The sequence below is a fragment of the Schistocerca serialis genome, chromosome 9 (assembly GCF_023864345.2).
Source record: "Schistocerca serialis cubense isolate TAMUIC-IGC-003099 chromosome 9, iqSchSeri2.2, whole genome shotgun sequence".
In the NCBI taxonomy this organism is placed as follows: Eukaryota; Metazoa; Arthropoda; class Insecta; order Orthoptera; family Acrididae; genus Schistocerca; species Schistocerca serialis.
Window position 1 is genome coordinate 276,349,744 of NC_064646.1, and position 27,862 is coordinate 276,377,605.

Here is a 27,862-nt window from a genome sequence, read left to right on the forward strand (position 1 = left end):
AAGCACATCAGTACGTAGCATCAAAAGGTTAGTGTTCATCACGAACGTGGTTTTGCAGTCAGTGCAATGTTTACAAATGCGGTGTTGGCAGATGCCCATTTGATGTATGGATTAGCACGGGGCAATAGTCGTGGCCCGGTACGTTTGTATTGAGACAGATTTCCAGAATGAAGGTGTCCCAACAGGAAGACTTTCGAAGAAATTGATCGGCGTCTTAGGGAGCACGGAACATTCCAGCCTATGACTCGCGACTGGTGAAGACCTAGAACAATGAGGACGCCAGCAATGGACGAGGCAATTCCTCGTGCGGTTGACGATAACCCTAATGTCAGCGTCAGAGAAGTTGCTGCTGTACAAGGTAACGTTGACCACGTCACTGTATGGAGAGTGCTACGGGAGAACCAGTTGTTTCTGTACCATGTACAGCATGTGCAGGCACTATCAGCAGCTGATTGTCCTCCACGGGTACACTTCTGCGAATGGTTCATCCAACAATGTGTCAATCAACATGTGTGGGCTGACGAGAATCCGCACGCAATTGTGCAATCACGTCATCAACACAGATTTTCTGTGAACGTTTGGGCAGGCATTGTTGGTGATGTCTTGATTGGGCCCCACGTTCTTCCACCTACGCTCAATGGAGCACGTTATCATGATTTCATACGGGATACTCTACCTGTGCTGCTAGAACATGTGCCTTATCAAGTACGACACAACATGTGGTTCATGAACGATGGAGCTCCTGCACATTTCAGTCGAAGTGTTCGTACGCTTCTCAACAACAGATTCGGTGGCTGATGGATTGGTAGAGGCGGATCAATTCCATGGCTTCCATGCTCTCCTGACCTCAACCCTCTTGACTTTCATTTATGGGGGGCATTTGAAAGCTCTTGTCTACGCAACCCCGGTACCAAATGTAGAGACTCTTTGTGCTCGTATTGTTGACGGCTGTGATACAATATGCCATTCTCCAGGGCTGCATCAGCGCATCAGGGATTCCATGCGACAGAGGAGGGATGCATGTATCCTCGCTAACGGAGGACATTTTGAACATCTCCTGTAACAAAGTGTTTGAAGTCATGCTGGTAGGTTCTGTTGCTGTGTGTTTCCATTCCATGATTAATGTGATTTGAAGAGAAGTAATAAAATGAGCTCTAACATGGAAAGTAAGCGTTTCCGGACACATGTCCACATAACATATTTTCGTTCTTTGTGTCTGAGGAATGTTTCCTGAAAGTTTGGCCGTACCTTTTTGTAACACCCTGTATAAGATGTACTCATCACATTAGAGTTTAAAATTTGACTATTGCCAAATTCCAAAGATATTATCACTTATTTGTGAAAAGTAAAATTTACTCTTTAGTTAGAGAAAAACTGTAACTGTCCTACTGTACAAAATAACAGCACTGGGAATGTAGCAATTACAACTACCTAAATGAAAAATCAACAAAGACTTCTATTGTTGGCTCATTTTGAACAGTTATATCCTACTTCAGCTGCATGTACAGAATAAAAGGTTGTATTCATCAATATATTTAAACAACAAAAGTACAAATATACGAATTTTGAGTAGTCAAAAAAGCCTATCAGTCGGTTGGTCAGTCAGTTCATCCAGCAACTCAATGTTTTATTAATTTGTAGGGTTCTGTACCTCAATCGGTAAAAATAGGATCCTTATAAGATCTGCTTTGTCCCAGTGTTAAGACACCTTTTTCTCAGGATCAGTTAGAGTTACTAAGTCAAAAGCTATGTCAAGTACTAAGATCTACAGTCCCTTTGTGGTGTAAATAATTTACTCTTCTAAATCAATGCTATCAAAACATACATATTTTGATACTCGCAAAACCTATGTACATACATGCTGAGTCTGGTTGTCTAGCGGTGAAGCGTGTCTGTGGAAACTGAGAGGTCACAGGATCAAATCTCAGTTGGATCATGGATTTTTCAGTCTTTGTTTTAACCTAGCCTTTAACTCTTACTAATGTGAGAAGTCACCATAAACAACACACGATCTGAGTTCCACATTAAGCTGTAGGTTCCTTTTCGCTGGTTGGATAATTAGAGTAGATTACGGACACACAAGTCACCCACGTTGCATCCAGTATAAAGACTAGCACCAGGCCACTGAGCCATATGAAATTGTATGTATTTAAGTTTGTACAGAACCCTCAGAGAATAAGTCAAAGTCACACTTGTGCTGTTTTTTCTTTCTTCTCTGGCTCTGTAATAACTCCAATCTCAAAATGTGAACTACAGTGCTGAAGTTATTAAATAGTTTGAGAACATGATCTTATTCAGAATATACATTGAAATTAGTGACCTAGAATGTCGACCAGAATTCAAACTGACTCTGTACCTCTCGGACAAAGTGGTCACTGCCACCACACTCCTCCCTGATACAAAATAAAATAAGATCGAGCAACTCTGTCAGAATAGTTATTAATAATGAAATATGATTTAGTGTTCTTTTGAATATCGTTACCAAGAGATCTAACATATATGGACTAGAGTGATATAATACTGATAAAAATTACAGTCACCATAAACAGAATGATTAATTTAGTAGCAGTTGCACGAATGAAAATGTTCTTTCATCAGTGGAAAGAATTTTTTTGTTACATAAAATATTCTTAATAAGAATGAGAAATCAAAATCAAACTTTACTAATAAAACCCAACACATTTGCTATTCAGGTAATCATCCACAGTGATAGTAGACATCATCCACAGTGATGTTCAAGCACAACTATTTAATTAGTCAGTATTTTGGAGCTGTATGATACATTGTTATTACAGGTCTGCCTTTTGGATTCTTTGCAATGCAGTTTTAACTATCTTGTTAGACACTGAAACATTGACAGAACACTAGATGTTCTCTGAGAACACTGTTAACTTACACTAGCATAATACAATGAAACCTAATTCAGATGCTCCCACCTAACACACTTTCTTGTGTAAAACATTTCTTGATTCCGGACTCACAAAAACATATATAAGAGCCTATTATAGAGTATCTCGCATTTAAACTGCCGATCTCCTGCCTACATGTGCTGACCCTTTATTAATGGCACATTTTCACGAAGCTACAGGTAAATTACAAAAACCTGTTAGCTGGTGAGGGTGGTATAATCCAGTAACACAAGGGAATGGGCTGTTTGTTGTTAAGAACTGGACATGGGAAACCTCCTTCCTAAATGTAGCTCTGATTTCTAGCTGCCTACCACATTCCACTTGCAGGTAAAACAGTCTGACATTTCTTATCACACATCCAGTTGTAACAAAGTGTGCAGTCAGAAAACAACAGTATCATTTGTGAAACGTTAAGCGATGCACAACAGCTGTGCAAAATAAGAAGAAAACATTAAGTGGTCAAGACTTTGCAAATCACACAGAGGTAAAACTGAAACAAGGTACTTTTGGCAAACTGAAGAACTTTGAACATATTGCTTCTGAAAAGGAAGAAGTACCAAAGGCCAAAGCTTGTATATATTCTGAACTCGAAAATGGTTTAATTCAGAGAATACATCAACCTAAAGCTGTGTCAATGCTTGTAAGTAGGCTAATAATTAAAGTAAATGCTACAGAAATTTCGAGGAAGAAGAAAACAAAAACTTTTTCTGTCCTCAGGTCAACTCGACAGGCTTAAGGGAGATGCTGGAATTGTTCACCAAGGAATTTGTGGCAAGGATGATTCAGAAATAAAAAACATACATTACTGCCTGGAAAAAACAATGTCTGACAACATGGTACGGAAAATTGTGCCATTTAATGTAGACAAATTTGAACTGTTTTTCAAATTCATGCCTAACAAGTCTTAAACTGTCTGAAATGAAACTTGCCTTGGTGGAAAGCACAGCAGACCGAGTGATGATACTTATTTGCACTAATGCTGACTACATGGAGACGATCTGAAGCTGCTCATAAACAGTAAAGCGACAAATCTTTGTTGCCACAAAAAAGTGCAAGTAAACCTATCAGAGATTAGCCTGAAAATGTATCACTCACATAGAGATCATGAAGATGAGATTAGAATAATTACTGCATGCACAGAGGCATACAAACAATCATTCTTCCCACACTTCTTATGTGAATAGAACAGGAAGAAACCTTAATAGCTGGTGCACTGGCATGTACCCTCTGCCATGCATCTTATGTTGGTCTGCAGAGTAGATGTGGATGTAGAATCCCAAGGACAATCTGTTCCATGGCTAAAAGTGCTTGACACAAAATAATATGCTGCCTGTTGACAACTGAACTTTATTTTCCTTCCGTCCAAGTTGACCCAGCAAACTATAGTCGATGGGTCAAGAATTGGAAAAATGACAACACACTTAACGCAAGCACTTTCTTCAGTAGTATCTATAACACATTAACATGCCAGAATCTGTGAAGACACTGAGTCTCCAGGATACACAGTTCAATTTCGGCTGTATATGATGATGGGAAACTTTTAGGCAACTTATCAACCCCCTGTAATTTTTGGGGAATTTCTTTTAGTTCAACCAGATGACTGGTTCAATGTTGTAGACATGTGAAAAATCAACTGTCATTGTTACCGATTATGATGAAGACTGGCAGATAGCCCATAATAAAGAAACAAAGCAACATTCAATTTCAAGACTTTCAGTTAATTTTAATGTAACGACATTTCAGATACACAAGATTATAAAAGATGATGATGCAGAAGATAAAGAGTCCTAAAATGTAGTAGAGGTAGAATGCAAATCATAATATGTTTTTTCTAAACATCAGTTCCAATATATATTAATTTGATCTTCAGAGAAGTCTTAGCAGCAAACGTTGAATCATCTGACAAAATTAACTATATGCTTAATGGCATAAAAAAGTCTCTGTTTAAAGATCAGTACAGACTGAAGCCACAGACATTTCATCATTTTTTCTTTTAAGCATAATTTCTGTGTGCCAGAAGAGAATCATCAAAAGTCTCTAAGCCCAACAGCTTTACTTGCTGTACAATAACATATGTTCTGATGACCAAAATAGGGTATTTCATAAATACAGTAAATATATATGGAAGGAGTCCAAACACTGATATTAGCACAAAATTCACAATAGAAGTGTAACAGTAGGTGATTAAAGAATCACCTGCCAAAATAAATATGTTCAAGAGCACTACCAGGTACTGCTGATCAGAAGTATGCGAAAACTAAATGAGAAGACTATGAATGAACAGGATATGAATGTAATATATAATAATAACACACAAAAATACAGGTATTGTACTAAGGATATAGAAGGAATGAAGAGACTCAAAAACTTTAGGTGGCAATCAAACAATAGTGGGACTTCCACAATAAATAATTGTTCTGGTACAAAACAGGAGTTCCAACTCAAACACATTACAGAACTTAAATAGCTGCATACTGTAAAAAAATGAATGTTATTACATTCATTAAAATACATTTTGTTTCCCCTTTCCAGTCGAAAAGCGCATCAATTCTATCAAAACTGGTTACTTAGGTTCAAGTTTAAATGTCCATTTTATTAATGAATAATAGTAATAGTTCAATTCTGCTGATCTTATGACACATGAAATTCTGAAGCAGTTATTGCTTCCACTTGACATTTCACTTCATTGATATTGTAATTTGAAGTCATAACACTTGGGGAACCATGTTAAAACTGCCTCCTAACAAGAATAGAGGGAGTTGCAGGCACTATCGTGATGCCAGAGTCATGCCCAGAACATTTGCGGCCACTAATGTCAGTTCTGTGCAAGGCAACAGGTTGAGCAAATACTTGGGGAGCAGCTGGTACAATGGATATTCCAGAGCCAGCAGGGATGGCGATGCTGGCAGGAGTAGTAACCTGTGACCTAATATAAGGTTGCCCATATTCATTAAGTGGCGCAGTCCCAGAAGCTCCCTGCAAACGACAGCTTCGCTTCGCCGTTGTAGAGAATGCACTCCGAATGTTCCATCGCTTCATCCAGTTACGCAGTGTCTTGCGTGGGATGCCGTGCTCCTTTGAAGCCCGGTACACACTGCCTCCACCTTTGACATCCATCAGCGCCGCCCACAGGTTATCGTTGGTGTACTGCCGATAGGGGCGCACCCGTGGTAGCCACAGTGGAGGTGCCGCTGTAGGAAACACTGTGCATCAGAGGAAAGGGCGCAGTCGCTCTAGGTGGAGGGGGAAAGACATTCACATGCAATTACAAAGGTCCACTTTCATATAAATCTCTTTCTATGGTGACAAGTCTAATTACATGCAGGCTGTAACAGAATCAAAACATCCAACCAGTTAAAAAAAAAAAGCTGTTACAAAAGCTGAAATTTTCTACACAGATGCACTGCTAATGGGAGATACTGTGGAATGGAATGTATCATAGAAGATGGAGGTGTTCTGAACAGGGAAAATCTATTCACAAGGGGACCTCACAGTCTGGCCCTGTCCGATTTTCTTCGTAGTTACAGGATTTGAAGGTCAGTGCCCAAATGGCAATTTCCTAAAGCAGTATGGAGCAGTTCCCAAAAAATTATTATTTCTTAAATAAGTTGCCTTTGAAGATTAGAAAATTTCTGAGTGCTGCTAAGTACAAAACATCTGTTAAATACCAAAGATTATGTTCGTAGCTTGGTGTGCAACATGACAGGATTGTAATAATTTAGTTGTTGGTTCGGATTCTCACTAGTGCTATACATAACTTCCTTAAATTCCACATGATGCATGGAAATATTAATTAAAGGGTACAGAATCACAATTTTCAGATAAATAACATTTTTATTTTTAATTACTATTCAAATTAAAATGTAAATATTCACAATAAATTAAAGTTTGGTATAAAAATGTGAAACATCAAATTGGAAATCAAATACTTTTTTACTGCTAGAGACTGAACAGTATTACTGACGCATTGAATTCTTTTTACTTGAAAAGGTATTTTACATGTCTGTAACAAAATGTTATGTATTTTCATATGGACACTAACTGAAAGAAAAAATGCTGTTTTTATAAAGATATAGGATAAAATATGTACACTACTAGCGAGCTTCAAATTGGTGAACAGTATTACTGTATTACAACCTTATCATGAAATGCACTGAGCTACTAAGAATTTGTTAGTAAACTACATATTTTATATTTAACAGTGGTCATAAGTCATATAATCTTCAAAGTTAATTTATTTGAGTTGTTTTTTAGAGTTGTGTTGTTATGCTTTAGGAATCTGGCACTGACCTTCAAATCCTCATAAGTATAAAGAAAATACAAGAGGGCCGCTATAAGAGGTTCCGTTGTCAGTTCCACACTGTTCACATAAAGATACTGCAATGTTTCACACCTCCCTCTCTTTTACGCCTGCAGTTTCAGTTATAGTATTTGTCTTTTCCACCCTCTGTTTCCTTCCCTGCCCCCCCCCCCCCCCTCTCACCTCCTTTGCTTCCTGAACACTGAATTTCTTATTCCCTGAGTTTCTAATTGTCCTATTTGATGCACCAAACTTCTCAGCTTTATCTGCTGTTGGCATTTTCCAGTTCATCCACAGCAAATCCTGTTATTCTGTGTTTCCCATGTCTGGGCATCAGTGATTTTTCTATTTGTTTAAAAAAGTCTTGTCTCGCTTTCTTTATTTTATTCTGCAAAAATAGCTGCGAGTTACAGAAACTTTTGCATCTTTTACATTTGGAGAGTTCATCTTGATTGGTTACACTTTGTTAGATAAGGCAGTGTATTTTTGTAAGACAATGCAAGCATATCATTAGCAGCGAGCAATAAAATATGTAAAGAAGTGACAAGGTTTTACTTTAGGTTTTGGCAAGTCGTGACACTACTGTAACTCAATTAAAATTTTGAAGTATATTACAACAAAATGAGTAGTGTTCAATTAATCAATCTACAGCATTCTGCAGCACACCTGTTCATGTAAACATGTAGAGGGTAGCTAAAAAGTAAATGAAAATCTAGGGAAGACAAAAAGAAAAGGCACTGAGGATCAATTGTGTAACACTAAATTAAACTTTTGTATTGAATTTGTTATCCTTTGGAAATGGGGTTCAAGTTTTTGGGCTGCATAAAGGCCTTGCTTTGGCTGAGAAAACATATCCTGTGTATATATGTGGAATCATAACATAGTACGACTAAATGCACTGCAGATGTCAGTTTGTCTGATAATCTCACTTTTGTGGGTATGGTTTTCAAGACACATCTGTCTTTCTTCCTTTACTGGTCTGACCCACAGATCATAAGTATTTGTTTGTTACCATACAATTTTCAGTCTTATAATCACAATACAACCAATCTTTATCACACATTGTCCATTTTATTTCAACATCCACTTCATACTGAAAATAGTCCTTATTCTTCAGACAAAATTTGCAATGTAAAGAAATGACATCTGAAGATGAGTAAGGATGAAGAAAAATGTTTGGTCCACTAAAAAGTATATGCCGTGGGTATGGTAAAGAGCAAGTGCAGTATTACATTTACAAAAAATACCCACATTTTCACAATTCATCAGAAAATAACAATCCTCCTTGCACAATCAGCCATCACAAATCAAGAGAAAGGAAGGAAGATTAGGGTTTAAAGTACCACTGAAAGTGAGGTCATTAGTCAAAGACATCAACTTTTGGTTAGGGAAGTGTGTGGTAGGGAATTTGCTGTGTTCTTTTCAAATGAACCATCCTGGCATTTGCCTTAAACAGTTTAGGAAAAACACTGAAACCCTACTTGAGAATGATGAGGTGAGGATTTGAACTGCTGTCCTTCCAAATGTGAGTTCAGTGTCTTCCCACTGTGTCATCACATTTGGTTGATAAATGAAGACCTGCAGACTACAACAATATAACTGACAGTCTCAATTATAAAGCAGTTACTTAACAATACAGTAAACCTCAATGAAATTTTTCTCATAAATATTATGATAAGGAAAAATTCTTCCTGAAAAGAAGAAAGGTAACTATAGTTGAGGCATTGAGAGGTTGATAGGCATTAGATCTGAAGAACAACATTGTCTGCACGCTTAGCAATATTTTCAATTGTGTTAATGTACTATCAATCACTGAATTCCTGAACTTTATGGCAAGGATTTACATTTATTCCTTCCATTATTTATTGGGAATGTTAAAAACCTATCGTAAAAGAAAATAATAATCACTAAACTTGTTAATGCTGTGTAAGGTGTAAGCACTTAGAAATATTAGACTGTGTTCTGAATTTGTATCTCTCTTTCAATATTCTTGAAAAGAATACTTGTAACTAGTATTTACTAACAGGTAAGGGTAATTATTTAAGGTACAACAGAGATTTGTGTCATTTAGTTTCACAACAAACATGTAATTCTATTTTACAGTGAATGTAAAACCATTTTTGTGTAATTTACTGAAATGTTCCACAGGCCCTACTTTGAAGTAATTACCATTTTTTATGTTTGGCATGTTGGAGATCTCATTAGTCAGAATGAAGCAGTTTTATTTTGCTCTGAATCCTCACTTTTTTTTTTTTTTTTTTTTTTTTTTTTTTTTTTTTTTTTTTTTTTTTTTTTTTTTTTTGCCAAACATGGCACTCAATATATTCTGGTGACTACACTGAAACAATACTCTGAAACAATACTGTACCAAGATTACTTTATACCTGTAATTATGAGAAACTTATGAAGTTGAGATGGTCAACATTGTGTTACAAGCTTTTTCACTTCTGTACCAGTTTAGCTGACTGAGTATGTAGGGAAGGACTGTTAGGACACCAAAACGCAAAACCACAACAAAACGTAAAAGTGGGCAGACACAGAGGGAAAAAATGCAACTGCTGTAGTTGGTACTAACTTTATGACCAGTGAGACAACTGTTTCATTTGGTAATGTGTTGAAACTTCCAGAATCTATTCTGAAGCCTGAGTGTATGGTGAAAATCCACTGCTATTACTAACATTATTGGTAAAGCCCAAGTGGCAGCCTGTTAGCCAAAATGACCAAACAGCCTACTCAATCACATAATATGGCTCCTTGCAAACCCGTAATTGTTCAGAATGTTGTTGAATGCTTCAGACACACACCAAGTGCTTACTCAATTTAACTCCCCTGGGTGATATGTCTCGTACAGCAACACTCCTGCTGGAAAGACAGGGATGATCCCTTTGACTTTTTTCACAGTAAACTGATAATAATGACACACACAGTTACCATTAGTAATATTGTCTTCCTCTGCATGTAACACTTAACATTTCCTAAGAACACATAACACTTCACCCTATTCTTAGATGTTTGCGTAATTTAGTTGGTTATAATTGTCTACCATGTGATACAGGTCCCACTTCAGAGAGAGTGCATTTCTTTTGAATAAAAATCTGTTCAGTGACAAGCCCTGATGACAGAGCATACTTTTGTTACTTTTGTTTGTTAGAAATGGAGAATTACTTTCTTACTCTTAAGCATTACATGAGTAAATGCTTGCCTACAGAGTACATGCAGCACTTAGAAACATACAAGTTATTAAAGTGGATGGCAAGTTCTAGAAATGCAATGCAATAAAAAAATTGAATTAAATTAAAAAATCTGAGGTGAAGTTCTTATCACATACTAAAGCAAATATCACCATGCATAAACACAGACTAATTTTCCGTTTCTGCTGTTTCCAGACTACAAAATAGTAAAGACACAGTGACGAAAAAATGTTAAAGTGATTAAACTATCTAATGCTTAATCGTCTCTTAGCTAAAACAGATATAATATTAAATAACAATAGCTGTAGGACAAACGAGACAGTATCCGTATATCATAAATAATGAAGAAAATTTTGTTAAAAACGTGTGTGCAGGCACACCCGCGCGCGCGCCCACACACACACACAGACACACACACACACACACACACACACACACACACACACACACACCTCCCCCCCAATGTACCAGTGCTAAAGCTGACGACTTCATAGCAAAAAGACAATTCTTTTGTTCCAATCTTTATTGCAATACACAGAGCATTTGTTTACATAATTGCACACATACAATACAATTCAATTCAGTTAACATATTTACATGGAAAATTGTTCCTAAAACATTAATTAAATGGAAAATTATGTACAACACAACAATACTGTATACTATACAAATAAATACCAAATAAAAATGCAAGCAACCTCATAAATTCACTTACGTATCTACTTTCTTTTTACATATATGAGTACAAATATTCTTTGTGTCCTTCACTTTTAAAGAAGTTATTTTTTTATACGCTTAATAAATAAGAAATACATTATTAAGTAGGCATGGAATGTTTACAGGAGTGGTCAAAAATGCCACATCTCTACATGCAAAAGCATGGAGGATTAATCTTTCCTTTAAGTTTAAACACAATTATTCATTCAATTTCAAACCAAATAAAAAGAATTCATGACTGTATACATATATGTACTTTGCAACCATTAACTATGACACTGCCTGTCTGAAATATACATAAAGAAATGCCAAAAATATTTTACTTACAAAAATTACAGCACTTTACATGAAATTAAACACACTTCCTACACCTGAGGATCAGCTCACATAATATCTTACTCACACATTAGGAACTCTTTCAGTTATAAATGCTTATGAAAAAAAGAGTGTACAAATTTCTATACGATTTCTGGAACTTACAAAAAGCCTCTAAGAGTATAAAAAATAACTGTGAAAGCTATATGACAAATGTAAGGAAGTATTAGCTTTTTTCAGTGAAAACACTCATTAAGCCACAGGCAGGAAGTCACATGCATCATGTCTGACACAAAAATAGTCATCACTTATATGAGGTAGCAAGACACGCAGTATAGATTCACTGACAGTTAACTGCGTAACAGTTCTAATAATAGGCTGCATTTCAAAGTTACATTATCTAGTGATTAATATGTACAACTTTCTTTGCATTTGGAGTCTACTGGTAACTACCAGCTTTATTAATCATAAGAATATCAACTGGAAGAAAAATGGTCTATTGGCAAACAGCACATGACTCCTGCATCAGGAACATTCTGAGAATCCCAAAACCAATAGAGAGAAAAATATTAAAGATACATATCCAATCATTTGTTTTTAAGTGCACACCAATACATAGTAAGTATACAATAGTAAGTACACAGATAGCAGAAAACATGTCTGCAACCTTTTTTGTAATCGCTCAGGTTCCTCCATCCATAACACAACACATCCTTTGTAAGGAACTTCTTTTCTAAATTATGCCACCAAATATGCGAAAGTGTTATAGAAGACTGCTGACAGAGGAGGAGGGAATGAGATTTGAGGCAACACTTACAAAAATTATTGAAAAATTGACAAAGTGCTACTTGAGATTAATTTCAGAGTTGTCTACCCATAAAAGGAAATCCACTATAACTTCCCTGATGACTTACTCAAAACCACTTAAGTGACCTGAAATACGGAAGACATTTTACACAGATCATCCAATAATCTGAGCACAAGGAGAATATCAAGGGAAACCCAAAAAGCATAAAAGAGACTCATTCTCTTCTTACATTATCATATTAAACACAGATTGTTACAGAAAACTCAGACACATAGCTACTCATCAAACCAAAGATACAAATATTTGGTGTACTTTAGTTAAGAACATAACTGGCTCATCACTGTTAGCAAGAAGGCCTCAATAGTTAAGTAGAAGAAACTGAGTAGGAAATAATAATGACGTTACATTTTATTTTTTATCGTAGAAGTCTTTGGAGTACAGTAATATAAACTAAGGTGAGGATGGAGGGTACAATTCCACGAAACTTACACATCCTTTCCCAACTGGTGGTAGCGAATACTTCCCAGAAAAATTACTACTTTGATATCTAGGAACATTTTGCAGTGCATCTACACAACAAAAATATCCAATTTCTAAATTGTATATCATTCACCAGATAAATTCTTTCACTTAGAAAATTCTTCTTCCTATACATATTCTTCATATGTATGTGGGCACTGAAGTTTCTTCTTGTAAATGGCATTCACAAAGTTTTAACAACAGTAAAGCATATGTTTTGCATATTAAAAATCAGTAAATAATGATGGACAAAACAAGGGACAATGTAATGAAGGCCAATTCATGGGTATATATATATATATATACAGGGAAACATTCCACGTGGGAAAAATATATCTAAAAACAAAGATGATGTGACTTACCAAACGAAAGTGCTGGCAGGTCGATAGACATACAAACAAACACAAACATACACACAAAATTCAAGCTTTCGCAACCTGGTTGCTTCATCAGGAAAGAGGGAAGGAGAGTGAAAGACGAAAGGATGTGGGTTTTAAGGGAGAGGGTAAGGAGTCATTCCAATCCCGGGAGCGGAAAGACTTACCCTAGGGGGAAAAAAGGACAGGTATACACTCCCACACACACACACACACACACACACACACACATCCATCCGCACATACACAGACACAAGCAGACATTTGTAAATGCAAAGAGTTTTGCCTTTACAAATGTCTGCTTGTGTCTGTGTATGTGCGGATGGATATGTGTGTGTGTGCGAGTCTATACCTGTCCTTTTTTCCTCCCTAAGGTAAGTCTTTCCGCTCCCAGGATTGGAATGACTACTTACCCTCTCCCTTAAAACCCACATCCTTTCGTCTTTCCCTCTCCTTCCGTCTTTCCCTCTCCTTCCCTCTTTCCTGATGAAGCAATCATTGGTTGCAAAAGCTTGAATTTTGTGTGTATGTTTGTGTTTGTTTGTATGTCTATCGACCTGCCAGCACTTTCGTTTGGTAAGTCACATCAGCTTTCATAGAAATTATATTTTTTGGGCAACATGAAACTGGAGATCAGTAACACATTGGTTCAAGTCTACAATTCCCTTTGGACATGAATGAATTAGTCTGTGAAATCAGAGCTCGCTGTCTCTCTTTGCTGGCAATAATATGCAGAGTGATTTCAGTCATGAGTCATGGCCAGTCACTTTCTATAATGGCATGCAAACAGAAGAAATCAAGAAAACTAATCACTCCACCAAAACGAGCAAGACTCTTAAGTTATGCCTCAGCAAGGGACACAAAGAGAGTTGAGGTATGCATTACTGGTCTACTCAATGGCAACAAAATTAAAGGATTGTTTCAAATGGGAGGTCAGTTTCATTGCGTAACCAGGAAATTTAGTCAGTTCTACTAACAATACTCTGGAACAGATAACTGTTTTGTATGGGAGGAACTACCAGTTTAGTTACTGCAGCTGAACTGAAATTTTCTGTAATTTGCACGGATTTAAGTTCAACAGTTTAGTATTCATATAGGGCCTACTGACATTTCCAACACCCAAATGTAAGTTTGAAAGTGGATGTAAACAGTGAATTACACTGCAGCTTTGGGTGATTAGTATATGGTACTCTTCCATTATGCAGTGGCTACTATGCAGTAAACTTAAGTAAACTATCTTGCTGACGATCACAAGGTGAAACATTGCTAAAACCTTCCAAAAGGTGGTGTTAATATATATTTGCAGTCAGTGAGTTGCGTAGGAGAAATATTTTGTGGAAACACAGCATACCAGCATTCAGGTTCTTTAAGATTAGTTGGGTACAAAAGTTTTAAAAAATTTCATTTACACAAAGGGGCGCATAAGGCAATCATTTCTCTCTCAGTTATTCATAAACAATTTTCTAGCCTGTGCACTTATACCATATCGATCAAGGTGTTAAGATTCCTGCTTATGACCTAATATGTATGCATGTGTGCAACAGTGACTGCTGTTGTTATTTCTTTAGATTATATAATTCAACCTGAGTATCTATTTATCAGTTTTTAACTGCACTTTCATAATATTTAAACATTCACAAGCAAACAATCAAACTGAAGATTTTGAATTAGTATCATACGGCATTCAGCATAAGCCATTGAGACTGGTGATACGCAAAATTTTTCAGAAATAGGAATAATTCTATTGTCATTGAGTACTCCCTGTTGTAAGACTTCCGAGAAAACTCATATAAAATAAAGACACCTCCAGCCTGCTCAACCTGCAGCAGCCCTGGACTGCTAAAATTGCATTAATAAATGTAAGGCACTATGAGCACTTAGGTCTGTCTTTAGCAGGATAAGAAAGATTTATCTTAACAAAACAAGGCAAAACTATTTTCATTACAAATACTCAGAAAAATATTTGGCAATTATGCATTATTACTTTTTTACTAGTAAAGATGACTTCAATAATAAGACAATGTGTGGGTGTATATTATTTCTGAAGTTTATTTTATCAGATAAATTTCTGTCAATCAATAATCTAGTAAGTAAAAAAAGCTAAATTTATAGGTTGTTGTGCTTTCTGTTCCCCAGAAACAGTAGGAATGCATTTTTAGTTATATGGTGTTTGCTTGGCTTGTGAGTGTTACAATGAACACCTCTCTTGATATTTTGTCAAGGGCTGAAATATTTCGCCTCATTGTGCTTTAGATAGCAGTGTGTGTGTGTGTGTGTGTGTGTGTGTGTGTGTGTGTGTGTGTGTGTGAGTGAGAGAGAGAGAGAGAGAGAGAGAGAGAGAGAGAGAGAGAGAGAGAGAGAGAGGGGGGGGGGGGGGGGGGGGGGAGGGAGGAAGAGAGAATTTCGCTAATGTAAAATGTGCTAACTTGACTTTCACAAAGTTTTTTAAGGTACAGATGAAAATTTTTGAATATTCTCATAGCTTACTCATAGGTTTTAATATTAATTACAGTCCAGTAATCATGCAAAAAACAAATTTTGTAAGGGCAACTCCCAAAGAATGTAACTTTCCTCCCTTTCTACCATAAGCATATTTGAGCAAATAACTGCAACAGACATCAGAAAAGAATGTTTACATGAAGAACAAACAGAACAGAAAACGATAAAACAAGGAAATAAATTTATGGAAACATGGGCAGATCACAATTTCATATCAACAAATTAAACAGTTATGGAGAGAAAACAAACACAAGAACATTACATGTTACTTAGTAATTAAATATCAGCAAGAAATAGATGTTCCTTGTACTGTAAACCATCTGGGGGAGGGGGGGAGGGAGATACCGCTCAACACAAAAGGCTGCATCCTCTTACTGTGTGGCAATGTTTTGAAAATGATGAATACCTAAAATAGGCAAGAAATCCACTATTTTATATATACTAAGCTCCATCTGAACAGGACTTGAAGGCCCACTGGTACCGAGCGGTCACCGTGTTGTCATCAGCCCACAGGTGTTTCTAGCTGAGGATATGGAGAGGCATGGGGTCAGCATACCACTCTCCCCACTGCTGTCAGTTTTCGTAAGCAGAGTTACTGCTTCCCAATCAGGTGACTCCTCAATTGGCCTAACAACGGCTGAGTGCACTCTGCTTGCCAACAGCTCTCAGCAGACTGGATGGTGACCCACCCAAGTGCTAGCCAAGCCCGACAGCACCTAACTTCTGTGATCTGACAGGACCTATGCTACCACTGGGGCAAGGTCCTTGCTTAAAATCAGTGACACCCAAGCTTTTCTTAGGAGACCTTGTTTTAGAAACAACAAAGATATGTTAGGTAACTCCAGCTTACATAAAGAACTATGGGAAAAATAGATGCATTAATCAGCCCTGGAATCTCTGTGAAGAAAGACAAAGAGCAGGAATAAGTATAACTATCAAATAAATAAAACAACACAATAAACCATTAAATTGGTAAAGTATTCATTTGGAAAATGACGACAACACAGTTAACAAGATGTTTTTATCATCTGGAGTAAGAAATGTGTTAAAAATAGAAACCTGAAATTCTGCAAGTCTGAAAATGGCAGTGTAATTTCCAAAGTAAGTCAAGTGTTTCAAACAGAAGAGAAAAAACGAACATCTCCTACCAATTCACCTGTTTAAATCTTAACCAAAGAGTCTTGTGTAATCGAGAACAAACACGGAAAACGTTCATCTCAGCTCTGTTTCAGTCACTATGACATAATAGATTATAGTGGCAACCTAGCTGAAATTAAGGTAAATGAATATCAATAGCACACACCTTTATGAAGAAAAAGAATAAATTTGTATATTGCTGTTCACCTCTTTTCACTCAGTTTTATCTGTTACCTTATGAACAGTACTGATTTATTCTCTCAGAAACTGTTACAGATGACAGGACACAATGCTCTATGGTAACAGTAAGAGCAGAAAGTAATGGTCTAATCCAAACAGAATAAAAGCATACCTTGCAATAGCCAATATCTGTTACACGTCTTGTGCAGCTCATACCAAGAATAAGACCCTAAACTTTCAAACATTGCCTCTCAGAAAGTGACCAGTAGCTGTCATTGAAAAAAATTTAAAGTATTTTTCACTCCTTTAATCATAATTTTCCATCAAATTTTACACTTTATGTAGTAGTGCCCCATTTACTTGTAATTAAATTGTAACAAAGGACATTAGATAAGTTTTTTTTGGAATGACTTATGGTACAGATGAGGAAATAGTTACTATGTGTGAGAAAACAGTTTCTGAGAAATCTCCCTTGATTGTGTAACTGCAGGGGAGGAAGGCACATGAATTCAATAAGGAAAATTCCAATGACATTTAAAAGAAAGACCAAAATTGTACACACAGCACTAAGATGTGCACTAGCATTGGGCTGAAGACATTTACAAATGCCATCATCATAAATGTCACCAATAACTATAAGACAAGCACCTGTCTTGGGAAACACAATTTCAGCATAATGGCACTCTTCACCACAATTAATAGCTTATATAACGTCTTTCTAGCAAGTTCCTTCTTTTGAGAATTATTTTAGTAAGGAAGATGGCAGGAGGGATGAGGCAGCCAGTGGTGTGTGTGTGTGTGTGTGTGTGTGTGTGTGTGTGTGTGTGTGTGTGTGTGTGTCCATCTTGTAGGGCACTCCCGAGTGTACACACATGCGACTATTCAAATCTCGGCAATTGGAGAGAGAGATTTCTTCCCTCCACTCATCTGGTTCAAGTTATTACAAATGTATGCAAACTTGCATATTCCGACATCTTCACCTAAATGTATTCCGTCAATATACTTTTTGATTCCTTGCCACAGAAATACAGAATACAAATATTTTATTTCATTCATAATACACGCTTGATTTCACTTTTCTTTCAAAGAAAATCAAATAACTGCTTTTAAGAAAATAGCTTCTACGAGAACACTTCCTTCAAACAGCTGGAACAGTTATTACCCAAACTAAACAATTTGTTTCAACTATACTCCCATATTTTTGATTTTCATAATTATTTTGCTGAGCATCGCAAATACTGTTCAAAATCATAGACTCTTGTCATCCAATTTATAGTTTACAAGAAAACTGTAATAGAAAGACCTATCATGATTCGAACATATGAAAGTCTATCAAATCTGTTTTTATGCAGTAATATTTATGAGGTAGGTATTTAATTTTGAACATTGATTAAATACTTTATCAAAAACAAATTGAAATACGGTTTATCTCAACATATCAAATGAAAACAGCACGAAGTACTGACATACTGCAATGCAACACAATTCAGATGCATATCAGAAACTTTTTAACTCTAATCATTATCTTAAACTATCATTACCAGGATCTAAGACAACATGTGAAAATTAGCTGCCATAAATAAGTGTCAAGCAGCCACTCCACTCAATTTAAAATCATCGTAACTAACTTCTAATATAAATGCATCTCCAAATTTAAAGAAGGCATACTTATAAGACCACAAGACAAAGTGGAAAATTTCTGAACACTACTCATCTTCTCTCCTGTCACCCTCTCCCTCCCTCCAACTCCTAGTATTTCCATATGGAGAAAACAAACACCTTACACTGCTCTGATAATTAACAAAGAAAGATATACAAAGGCCTAGCTTACATTCATACACACATGGGATTCATAACCACTTACATTTCACTGAACTAATGACCTATACTACAATTGTCAACTTTTTATAGGTGTCTGTTCCAGAAGTATACAGTTAATCCAACCTGATCGTAAAACACTAATAATACAGACACCAGTTTTCAAGAACTGCTGTTTCACACGCGCATACTTAAAATGTTTATATTACAAAAAATACTCTCATGAACGATTTTACAACTGTGAAACCCCACAAAGCAACTGCTTTGAATGCCATGTCATGTACTACTTTGCACAGTGAGTGAACAAAAGTATTTCATAAGCACACTCCTGAGACTCATTAAGAGTAGTCCAAAGTTGCTTACAGGCAATTCTACTTCAAAAGCAACATATAGTTCAATTACAAAAACATTAAGTTTTCAAACTGACATGTAAGTGTGGGTAATATTGGAAATAAACAGGACCAATTTTAAATAAGGTTCCAACATTATACAATAAACCAAACCAGTAACTCTACACCAACTGTTACACCAAACTGCAGTGGATGCCCTGCTTTGTTTGCTCGATTTCTATATCATCATGATCTGGGTCATCATTTCTGCCTTGAAGGCATTCTAATTCAACACGTTTCCTTTAGAATGGTGGTCTGTTTAGTCAATCCTTTTCTTCCTTAGTTTTATTATGACAAAAAAGAAAAAAAATAGAAATAATCATTTATTGCTTATTGTTTTCCTACCATATATTTCCTTTTCCCATATCCACTACTCTTTTTGCAATCAGAAGTGGAGGTGAATTACTATATCGTTGTCACCAGACACTGTCAACACAGGATGGAACAGCAATGGCGCAACTCTCTGTATTTCTAACCTATACAGTTTAAGTGACCATCATATTAAACATAAATTAATGGAATTCTGCTGTAAGTGCTGCCATGTGTGTATCATATATGACTTTCAGATTCAGTGTTTTTACACAGTAATACATCATGGTTATTGAAAATTTTTCAGCCTGGAATTCATCTGGATTTCCTACTCACAATAAGAAGGAAATCTGGGCCCCCAAGTCCCAGTGTAGCACAAATTTTCAGCAGCCATTTCAGATTTAAGCATTTCTGAGTATACTTTACTGACATCACTTCACTTCAGTGAATTAAAAGCAGTTCATTTCTGTACAAGGGGAGAATGGAAATCTGATACAGGAGAAGGTAAAATCATAAGTGAGGCAACTGAAAAATTCATGACAGACATTCCATCCATAACTAGAAGACATTTTACCCCTCCCCTTATCATATTTCAGGCTAATTGCATAAAATTTTAGTTACTAGTGCCTCTGTCAACACTGCCAACCATAGGTTTAATTTATAAACTTTTGTTAGAAGTTCTGCTTTGTTTTTTTACTACTCTCCCTTAAATTATGACTGGTTTTGTTACCTGATAACACAAAAAATTGGTAATTGAGGGCACATTTTAAAATATAGTAGGCATAAAAATAAATGCAAAAGTTTCTTTTCCAGTCACTTAACACTCATAGCGAAGCTTAAAGAAATTGCAATACAAGTAGTAGAAAGGCCCTTCATATCTTTCCCTTCATGCAATGAGTTCTCAGTCAGACCAATTTTCAAGTATAAATACTACAGAGTCATGACATGGCAATTTTTTTTTCCTTGTTACAAAACTTAAAAGTCCACTGGATCATAGTGCATTAACACCAGTTTCACTAAGAGGGGAGTCACAAGTGATCAGTTGCTGATGTTGCTTGCCTGTGTGGCAAACCCCAAGGAATGCCCAATCTTGCCAGTGCATCACTCAGCTGTAGTGCATTGAGGTCAGAAATCCTATCATTGGCAAATAAGGGTGATAATCCTTGGGGAGGAAGCCGCATTCAGCCTGTTGCTACACCCAATGGATCCTGTGACAATAATTTTACAATCACCACTCTGGTAACAGTGTTTAAAGCTGCAACAGATTCATCAAACTTTTCTACTCTTAAACTACTCAGAATATTTTATAAAATATACTCTCTAAGTTGGAAGTGAACATTTAAATTTCTTATGATGTTTAGAATTTAAAAAACAAAATCTCTTAATAAGAACAAATGAGACAAAGATGCACATTAGGATAAAAAATTAATACTGTAATACAATATACAAACACACAGAGGTTTTTTTTCAGTTTTGGTTGCAAAAATATCCCCTTTAGATAAAAATAAACGTATGAACAGAGAAATAAAAAAAGTTAAATGTTACAAGAAGATGGTTAAGGATAGGTAAGCAAATTAAAATCCACACTGTTACTATGCAGACACTTCTTGTCTTATCATTTCTCTGTATACTTTGTTTCTTTACACTGAATTTTGAGAAACTCATTGTTCCTTTCTCTCACTTAACTCTCTTTCAATTCATTTTTTCTTTAATTGCTTAGCTAAACTCAGTGGGGCTACTGCCTAACAGAACACAACTTTGGCAAACAACAGTTATTTTATTCTAAACTAAGACAACATTAGATGACATTATTGAAGGGGCATGTGCTTGGTACCCATCTCTCGGCACATTAATGGTAGCCAAACAAAAGATCTCTTGTGGTCATGATTTCTGTTCAGCTTCATGATGCTCTGAAAGGTGCTAGCCTTGTAGGCAGGTTGAGGATAGAGGAGGTGTGTATGCTATGATAGCCTGAAGTGGGAAAACAAAATTCTGCAACTCTGAAAATGGTTACACTTCTATACTTTTCCTATGAGAATAACTGATGTCTCTGTTGACAGAGAAAACATGTTTCCACTAAAGAATGACTCGTGAGACAATTTCTTTTGTACACCTCTTCACTCAAAACAAAAATTAAGCATCATACGAAACAATTAGTGTTATGAGGCTGGTTGATCAGGGCACATCTTGAATCCATACTCTTAAATGGTTGGTAATAGTAATACCAGTCTATCAATACAAAATATGTTGGAAACAATATACTAAAATTTGAGAAAAGCACTAACACAAGTACAGAATGAAGAATGATCTACACTACTTTGTTGTGTCTAATTTTAGCCCAGGAAGGGTAAAATATGTTTTATTGGTTGCATGCTGTCCACAGCTGCCATACTGTAGTATTTATTCCACAGATAGTTTTGGCCACTTGCAAGCAATACATATAATGTAAATGAATAGTACACCTGTCATATCAGCATGGTGTCCATTCCAAACCACTGTGGTACACATACAGTGTTTTAAACTTGCATGTTAATTTTTGACATCAGACATGAATAACATAAAACACAAGCACTGACATAGACACAGCTTGGTGCATTTGGGTATCTGGCTGTGAATTAGTGTGTGTACTTACTAGAAACAGTATGGTAGCTCAAAAGATAGTTGCGTGTTTCTGTGTGCCACACAGGTACAGGCGAATAGTTGCATTTCCACACTACTGTTATTGTTTACATTTTGGAATTAGTATCATTGCAACAAACTGCTCAAGAATTTTGAACTAGGCAATACAGCTTGCGTACATTGTTCACTCTGTCAACATGCCTCACAGTATCATTTCAGGTTCACATTCCCACTGTCACCAAGTTAATAGAGATTATTAACAGATGCAGCTAGAAGTTAGCATCATCATTCAAACATTCATTATCATAAGACACAAGATATTGAATATATGACTTGTACTGGTCATTTACTGTCAACATCAACTGATGGCCCTTGGAACAGCTGGTTGGAACTTGCATTGTATCATCACAGGAACTCTCATCATGCATTGAATTGAGGGGAGACACTGTGCACTGTTGGTGAAACTGTTTTATGTGAACGGCAGCAATTACCATGTTGCACCAACACAGTACCATTGACTGAAAGGTCTGAGGAGAGGTCCGATGCCATGAAATGTTTTAAAGAAGATGACAATGAAATTCAAATTAAGGGTGAACTTGTTGTGACACCTGGAACAGGACAGTAATCTACACCTGGAACAGGACAGTAGTCTACACTTGCAGCACATGTCCCAGATAATGCTAGTGCTCATGCAGTGTCACAAGAATTGTCCATTTCATGGTCAACAGTAGAAATGTTTTGCTACCTATTTTTCATGGAACCCATACAAGATCCAGACATTGCAGCAACTGAAGCCTCATGATACATAGCAATGTTCTGAATTTGCTCTTTGGTTTCTGGCAAGTATTGAAGTAGATGACATGTGGATCAGCAATATTCTATGGAGGGATGAGGCACATTTTACACTACAGGAGCAGTGAATACTCAACTGCCAAATTTTGGGTACTGTTGTGATGAAGAGTGCTGCCCTCACAATATGTGACCCTGTGATGTGGATTCACAAGCATCTTTGTTCTCTGTCTGTTCTTCTTTGAAGAGAATACATCGATAGGGCCTGTCAGGTGTGCTGTGACATCTCCATGTTTTCAAGACCTCCTTGTACAACATCTGATCTCTGATTTGGAGCTCATGTCCATCGCCCAGAAGGATTTGGTTAATTCGACTTTCCATCAATGTATTATCTCCAGATCTTTTCCAAATGTATGGCAGGCAAGATCACCTGATCTGAATCCATGGGACTTGTAGGTCTGGGGATATCTGAAAGAAAATATATACCTGCAACACGTTCAGTCTTACCTGATCTAAAGGCCAGTCTACAGCAACACATTGCTCAGATTCCACTGGAACTGCTGCAAGCAACTGCTGATCACATCATCTTATGGATGCAGCATCTTGACATCTCCAGTCCTCATATTCAACAAATTGTGTAAACGGTGGTTAAAATAACATCAATATGATGTCCTTCTCACTTGTCTGACCTTTTATGCCCACATCCCAATCATAATCCATTACATACGGAAACATTTCTAGCATTCACAGAGCCAGATTTGCATCTGGTGACCAAAATGAAACGATCTGCCCTCCCCCCCCCCCCCCCCTCCCCGCATAATCAGTTCTGCAGCAATGCATTATAATACCTACCCAGTTTTGCTACTTACCACAATTACAACCCACAATTGACATCTGTGAGAAGCTGCAGTTTAATTATAACCACCCGACATTTAATGTTTAACAGCAGCAGATTTTGATTTCAAAGATGTTCACTTTTGAACAGACTGCTTTTATTTTGGTTAACAATAACATTTTTTTGTTTCACAAGGTTTATTCTTTCAGTCCCTCTATATTTGTGGGCATGCAGGTGACACAAAACTTCTTTTTACAGCAGTTTATACTGTACTGTGGTACTTACGTGTCTGAATAGTGCACTGGACTTGCCAGGCATTATATGGTTCTTATGTTAACACACATCGAAATGCTGTGTGTGTGTGTGTGTGTGTGTGTGTGTGTGATGAAAACTGTGTTGACAAGGCACATGAGGTGTGCTTACTTTATTTTACTTTATACATGTAGCTTGAAAACAGTTAACACACGAAATGAGTCGCGAAGTCTGAAAACAATACTGTTCAACAGAGTGGAACAATGATTATATGTTCCTCATGATTTTAAAATGCTTTGATAGCATACCCACAGAAATAAAATTTCTTACAAGTATCCGAAATGTTGTTATAGGAAGGAGGTTACTGTTTCCCTTTGATAACTCCAATAAAACATTAAGTTATTTAAAAGAAGTAAGCAGGCAAATGCATACCAGGAAAGAGCTAGCATATAGTCACAACAGGGAAAAAAAAGAATATGGAAACATAAAGCAAATGGCCTGCTAGTTATATCTCTGGACCAAACTGATACATGGAAACCAGCAACACTACAACTTAAGAGGCATCTGTAAAGATGGCAGACAGCAAGTTCAGACGCAGATTCAGAACCTGAATAGTGGCTGATATTTCCTACTATGCACTATGTGATAAAACTAAGATTTCACCCCAACTCTGATTGGTACTTGCTGTGGCCACCAGAAATTGAGTACTCTGCACAAGAAGCTTCATGAAGGTGATATGGATGCAAATCAAGGAACCATATTTCTATTCCTCACTGCTTATAATAAGAAAGAACTCCACAAGAGATACTGATGTTATAACTGAAGAGGAACAACTCTAAAATAGTCCATTCTGGGTCGTGGAAGTGTATGGCAACAATTCACCATCACGTAACACAGTGGCTGTTAGGTGCTGCAGACACTTCCAGGGTGATCAAACTACTATGAAAAACAAAAAATTTAGTGGTAGACCATCTATTTGTGAAGAACTGGAAACTGCAAGAGAAATCAAGGCTCTGGGGGGTTGAAGACTAGTGTATCACAATTGAGGCAATAATGGAAAAGTGATAAAGCAGTTGTGGATCATTTTCCAACATCTTCCATGAAATTTTGAACATGAGAAAAGTCTCACCCTGCTGGGTGACAACTGTTTGTACCCACTATCCCTCAAGCCAAATAACCGGAAATGTTGGCTTTGTGTCAGGCCATTCCAGCTAATATCTTATTTGCCTGATCACAATGGTTGAGTACTACATGTATCATTATAACCCTGAAACAATGGAGCAAAGCAAGGCGGAAGTGCAGATTCATCCCTGCCAAAAAAAAGCAAAATCCTAACAGTAATCAGGTTTGATGATGCTGAGTGTATTTTTGTATCTGTCATGGTGTGATGCTAACAGATTATGCTCATAAGGGGCAAACTGTCACAGGAGCATAGTACTGAATCTCTTGACAATTCAGAAAGATAATGAAGAATCATGGAAAGCTGTTCAAGAGGATGTTTCTGCTCCATGACAGTGTCCCAGCTCATTTTGAGTAGAACAAAGTAACACATGCTGCTTATTGGACTATCAAATTTTGCTTCACCCCCTTGCTCTCCTGACATGGTACCCAGTGATCTTCTGCCCTCAGGTGACGAAACAAGCCAATTTTTGAGGCGGAACATGTCCTTAACAGGCAAAGGGCAGATTTAAAGAATTAAGGTCACTGCTGAGTCAGGCATCATTGACAAAATGTGTTGTATTGATGGGTGAACTTTTAGATAAGGAATAACGACACCAAGTTTCATAATCACAGCTTGATTTTGCTTTCTTTCTTCTTCTTGTTCTTTTTTTCCAAGGAAATAGTCAAAACTTTAATCTACCCCTCATACAGTGAAGACCCTAATTTGATGAATTACATTCTCTTCAAAGATTGTGGCAGACTTATTTTGGAACACGAGAGCAGATATTTTTGCATTCAGCAAAAAGTGGAACCTGTTAGCCAACAAAAGTCTATGAAAGTGCGAATTTCAGAATATTTAACTGTAGACTTATTTACCTTTGGCTGAATGAATAGATCATGTCTGGTGACACTGCCAAGACACTGACAGTCTCCTGTTAACAAACATTTAAGGACCTAGTAATTATAATTTGTACAATCGGTGTTTGTGGAGTAGGAATAGTGAATTATGTTCTGACATACAAAAAACCTACAAATAAAGGCAAATAGAAAAATGAGGCTCCATGTTTTATTTTGTAGGTTTTGTAGGGCCAATCCTCAATAGAAGTTGCATGTCAATTGTGTCATTACTCAACAGTTACATAATTTATTTTAAAAAGTGAATATAGGCATTGGTTTCCATAAACCAAAGGAAGAATTACAAAGTAATTATCTTTATGAAGGTAGTAAGGAGTCTATACCACCCTTTTTACAAAACTGCTCTCAGTATTCTAGGAGTATGGTGAGGAAATCTGGTGGGGGAATTGCAAGCACCATTGTGCTTTCTCACAGCATTCAAAACATGCTGTATGAGATTTGACCAGAGAATCAAAATGGCCACTCCATGCACTAAATTGTCTGCCTATTTTACATATTTGTCCAAGAGACAAAACTTGTGTGGTGAAAATTGTCATCTTGAAAGATGAAATCATTGCGTACTTCTCTAACAGAGACTTTCTTAAGAATTAGTAACTTAATTTCTGTAGCACAACTGCTGCACAACAGCATAAACCATGTGATAATTATATACACAGGATGTTTCAGCACAGCAATTGCACATTTTCAGGGGGGGGAGGGAGGGAGGGAGGGAGGGGGGGAGAGAGAGAGAGAGAGAGAGAGAGAGAGAGAGAGAGAGAGAGAGAGACAGAGAGAGAGAGAGAGACAGACAGACAGAGAGAGAGAGAGAGAGAGACCTAGGCAACAGAAAGTCGTCTAGCAACGCATGGTCGGAAAAGCTTTTCTGGCAATGGTGACTAAAAGAAAGGAAGAACATGAACAGGTCTTTATCATTAAAACATCCGCTGTAGACTGATGGAACAGAAGCAAGATGCAAACAAAATTTATTCCTGAAAATTTTTATACAAATATTTGAGGAATTTTTCACAAGAGCATTTGTTTTAGAAAATTCTTTCCAACTTCTAACTGCTTTACACATTTGTCAACAGAGTTTTGCTTGGTTTGGCCACATACCAAGTCACAGATAAGAATAATAGCAACTGATCAGCAGAACTTTCTACCAGGCCAGTTATAGTGCCCACAAAATCTTAATTATTTACAGTTGAAAGTGTAGCAAGTATAGCACATTCCCCAACACAAATTTCCTTGTAGGCATTTATGAGCGTGTTTTGTCTTGAATGTATGCAAAGTATAAAAAATGTATTCCATATTCATTCAAGAGAGAATATTTGTGCAAGTCCAGTAAGCTTATGTCTGGAAATCATAACTGACAGAATAACGACTTGTTGATCAGTATCATTGGCTAAACCAATGGAATTCGTCATTTCTTGAAGAAGTCATTTTAATACTTATTTTGTTCTGGCACACAGAATTACCAATTTTATGGTGATACCAGTACAACTTCAATACAGAAGGTTCTGCCAACAGTTTTAAGTGCTATGATTAATAACACTACTGTAGCTAATGCCCTAAATGCAAGGACGAACAAAACCACCAAAAAACAAGCAGTGAAATTATGTTTTTGACAGCCCATACCATTGTACAGAGAAAAGACTTGACGCTAGCAAAATGGCCCATACTTGACGTATCTGTGTTTTTAAACGTATGATTACACAGGTTTTTTTCTAGTTTTGACCCATACTAAGTCTTTAAACACAATAAAAAGAAAAAAACATGACAAAGAAAGAGATATTTTTGCAACCTCTATACACAAAACCACAAATTTGAAATCTGTAACTTGACAA

At 36.8% G+C, this 27,862-nt stretch overlaps 1 protein-coding gene across 4 annotated transcripts in view; it reads right to left on the reverse strand.

Annotated features, from left to right (window-relative positions):
* The window catches only part of LOC126419798 (protein bric-a-brac 1-like), a 194,345-nt gene that overhangs the window by 30,297 nt on the left and 136,186 nt on the right, over nt 1-27,862 (reverse strand). The window contains exon 6 of one of the 4 annotated variants that reach the window (XM_050086984.1): nt 5,254-6,100. The exons of 2 other annotated variants lie outside the window; for them this stretch is intronic. In XM_050086984.1, the coding sequence (XP_049942941.1) occupies nt 5,637-6,100 (464 nt within the window). In that variant the 3' untranslated portion in view covers nt 5,254-5,636. Of the gene's footprint in view, nt 1-5,253; nt 6,101-20,428; nt 20,677-27,862 lie in introns of those variants that run through there. One more of the 4 variants, XM_050086985.1, reaches the window with a different exon arrangement.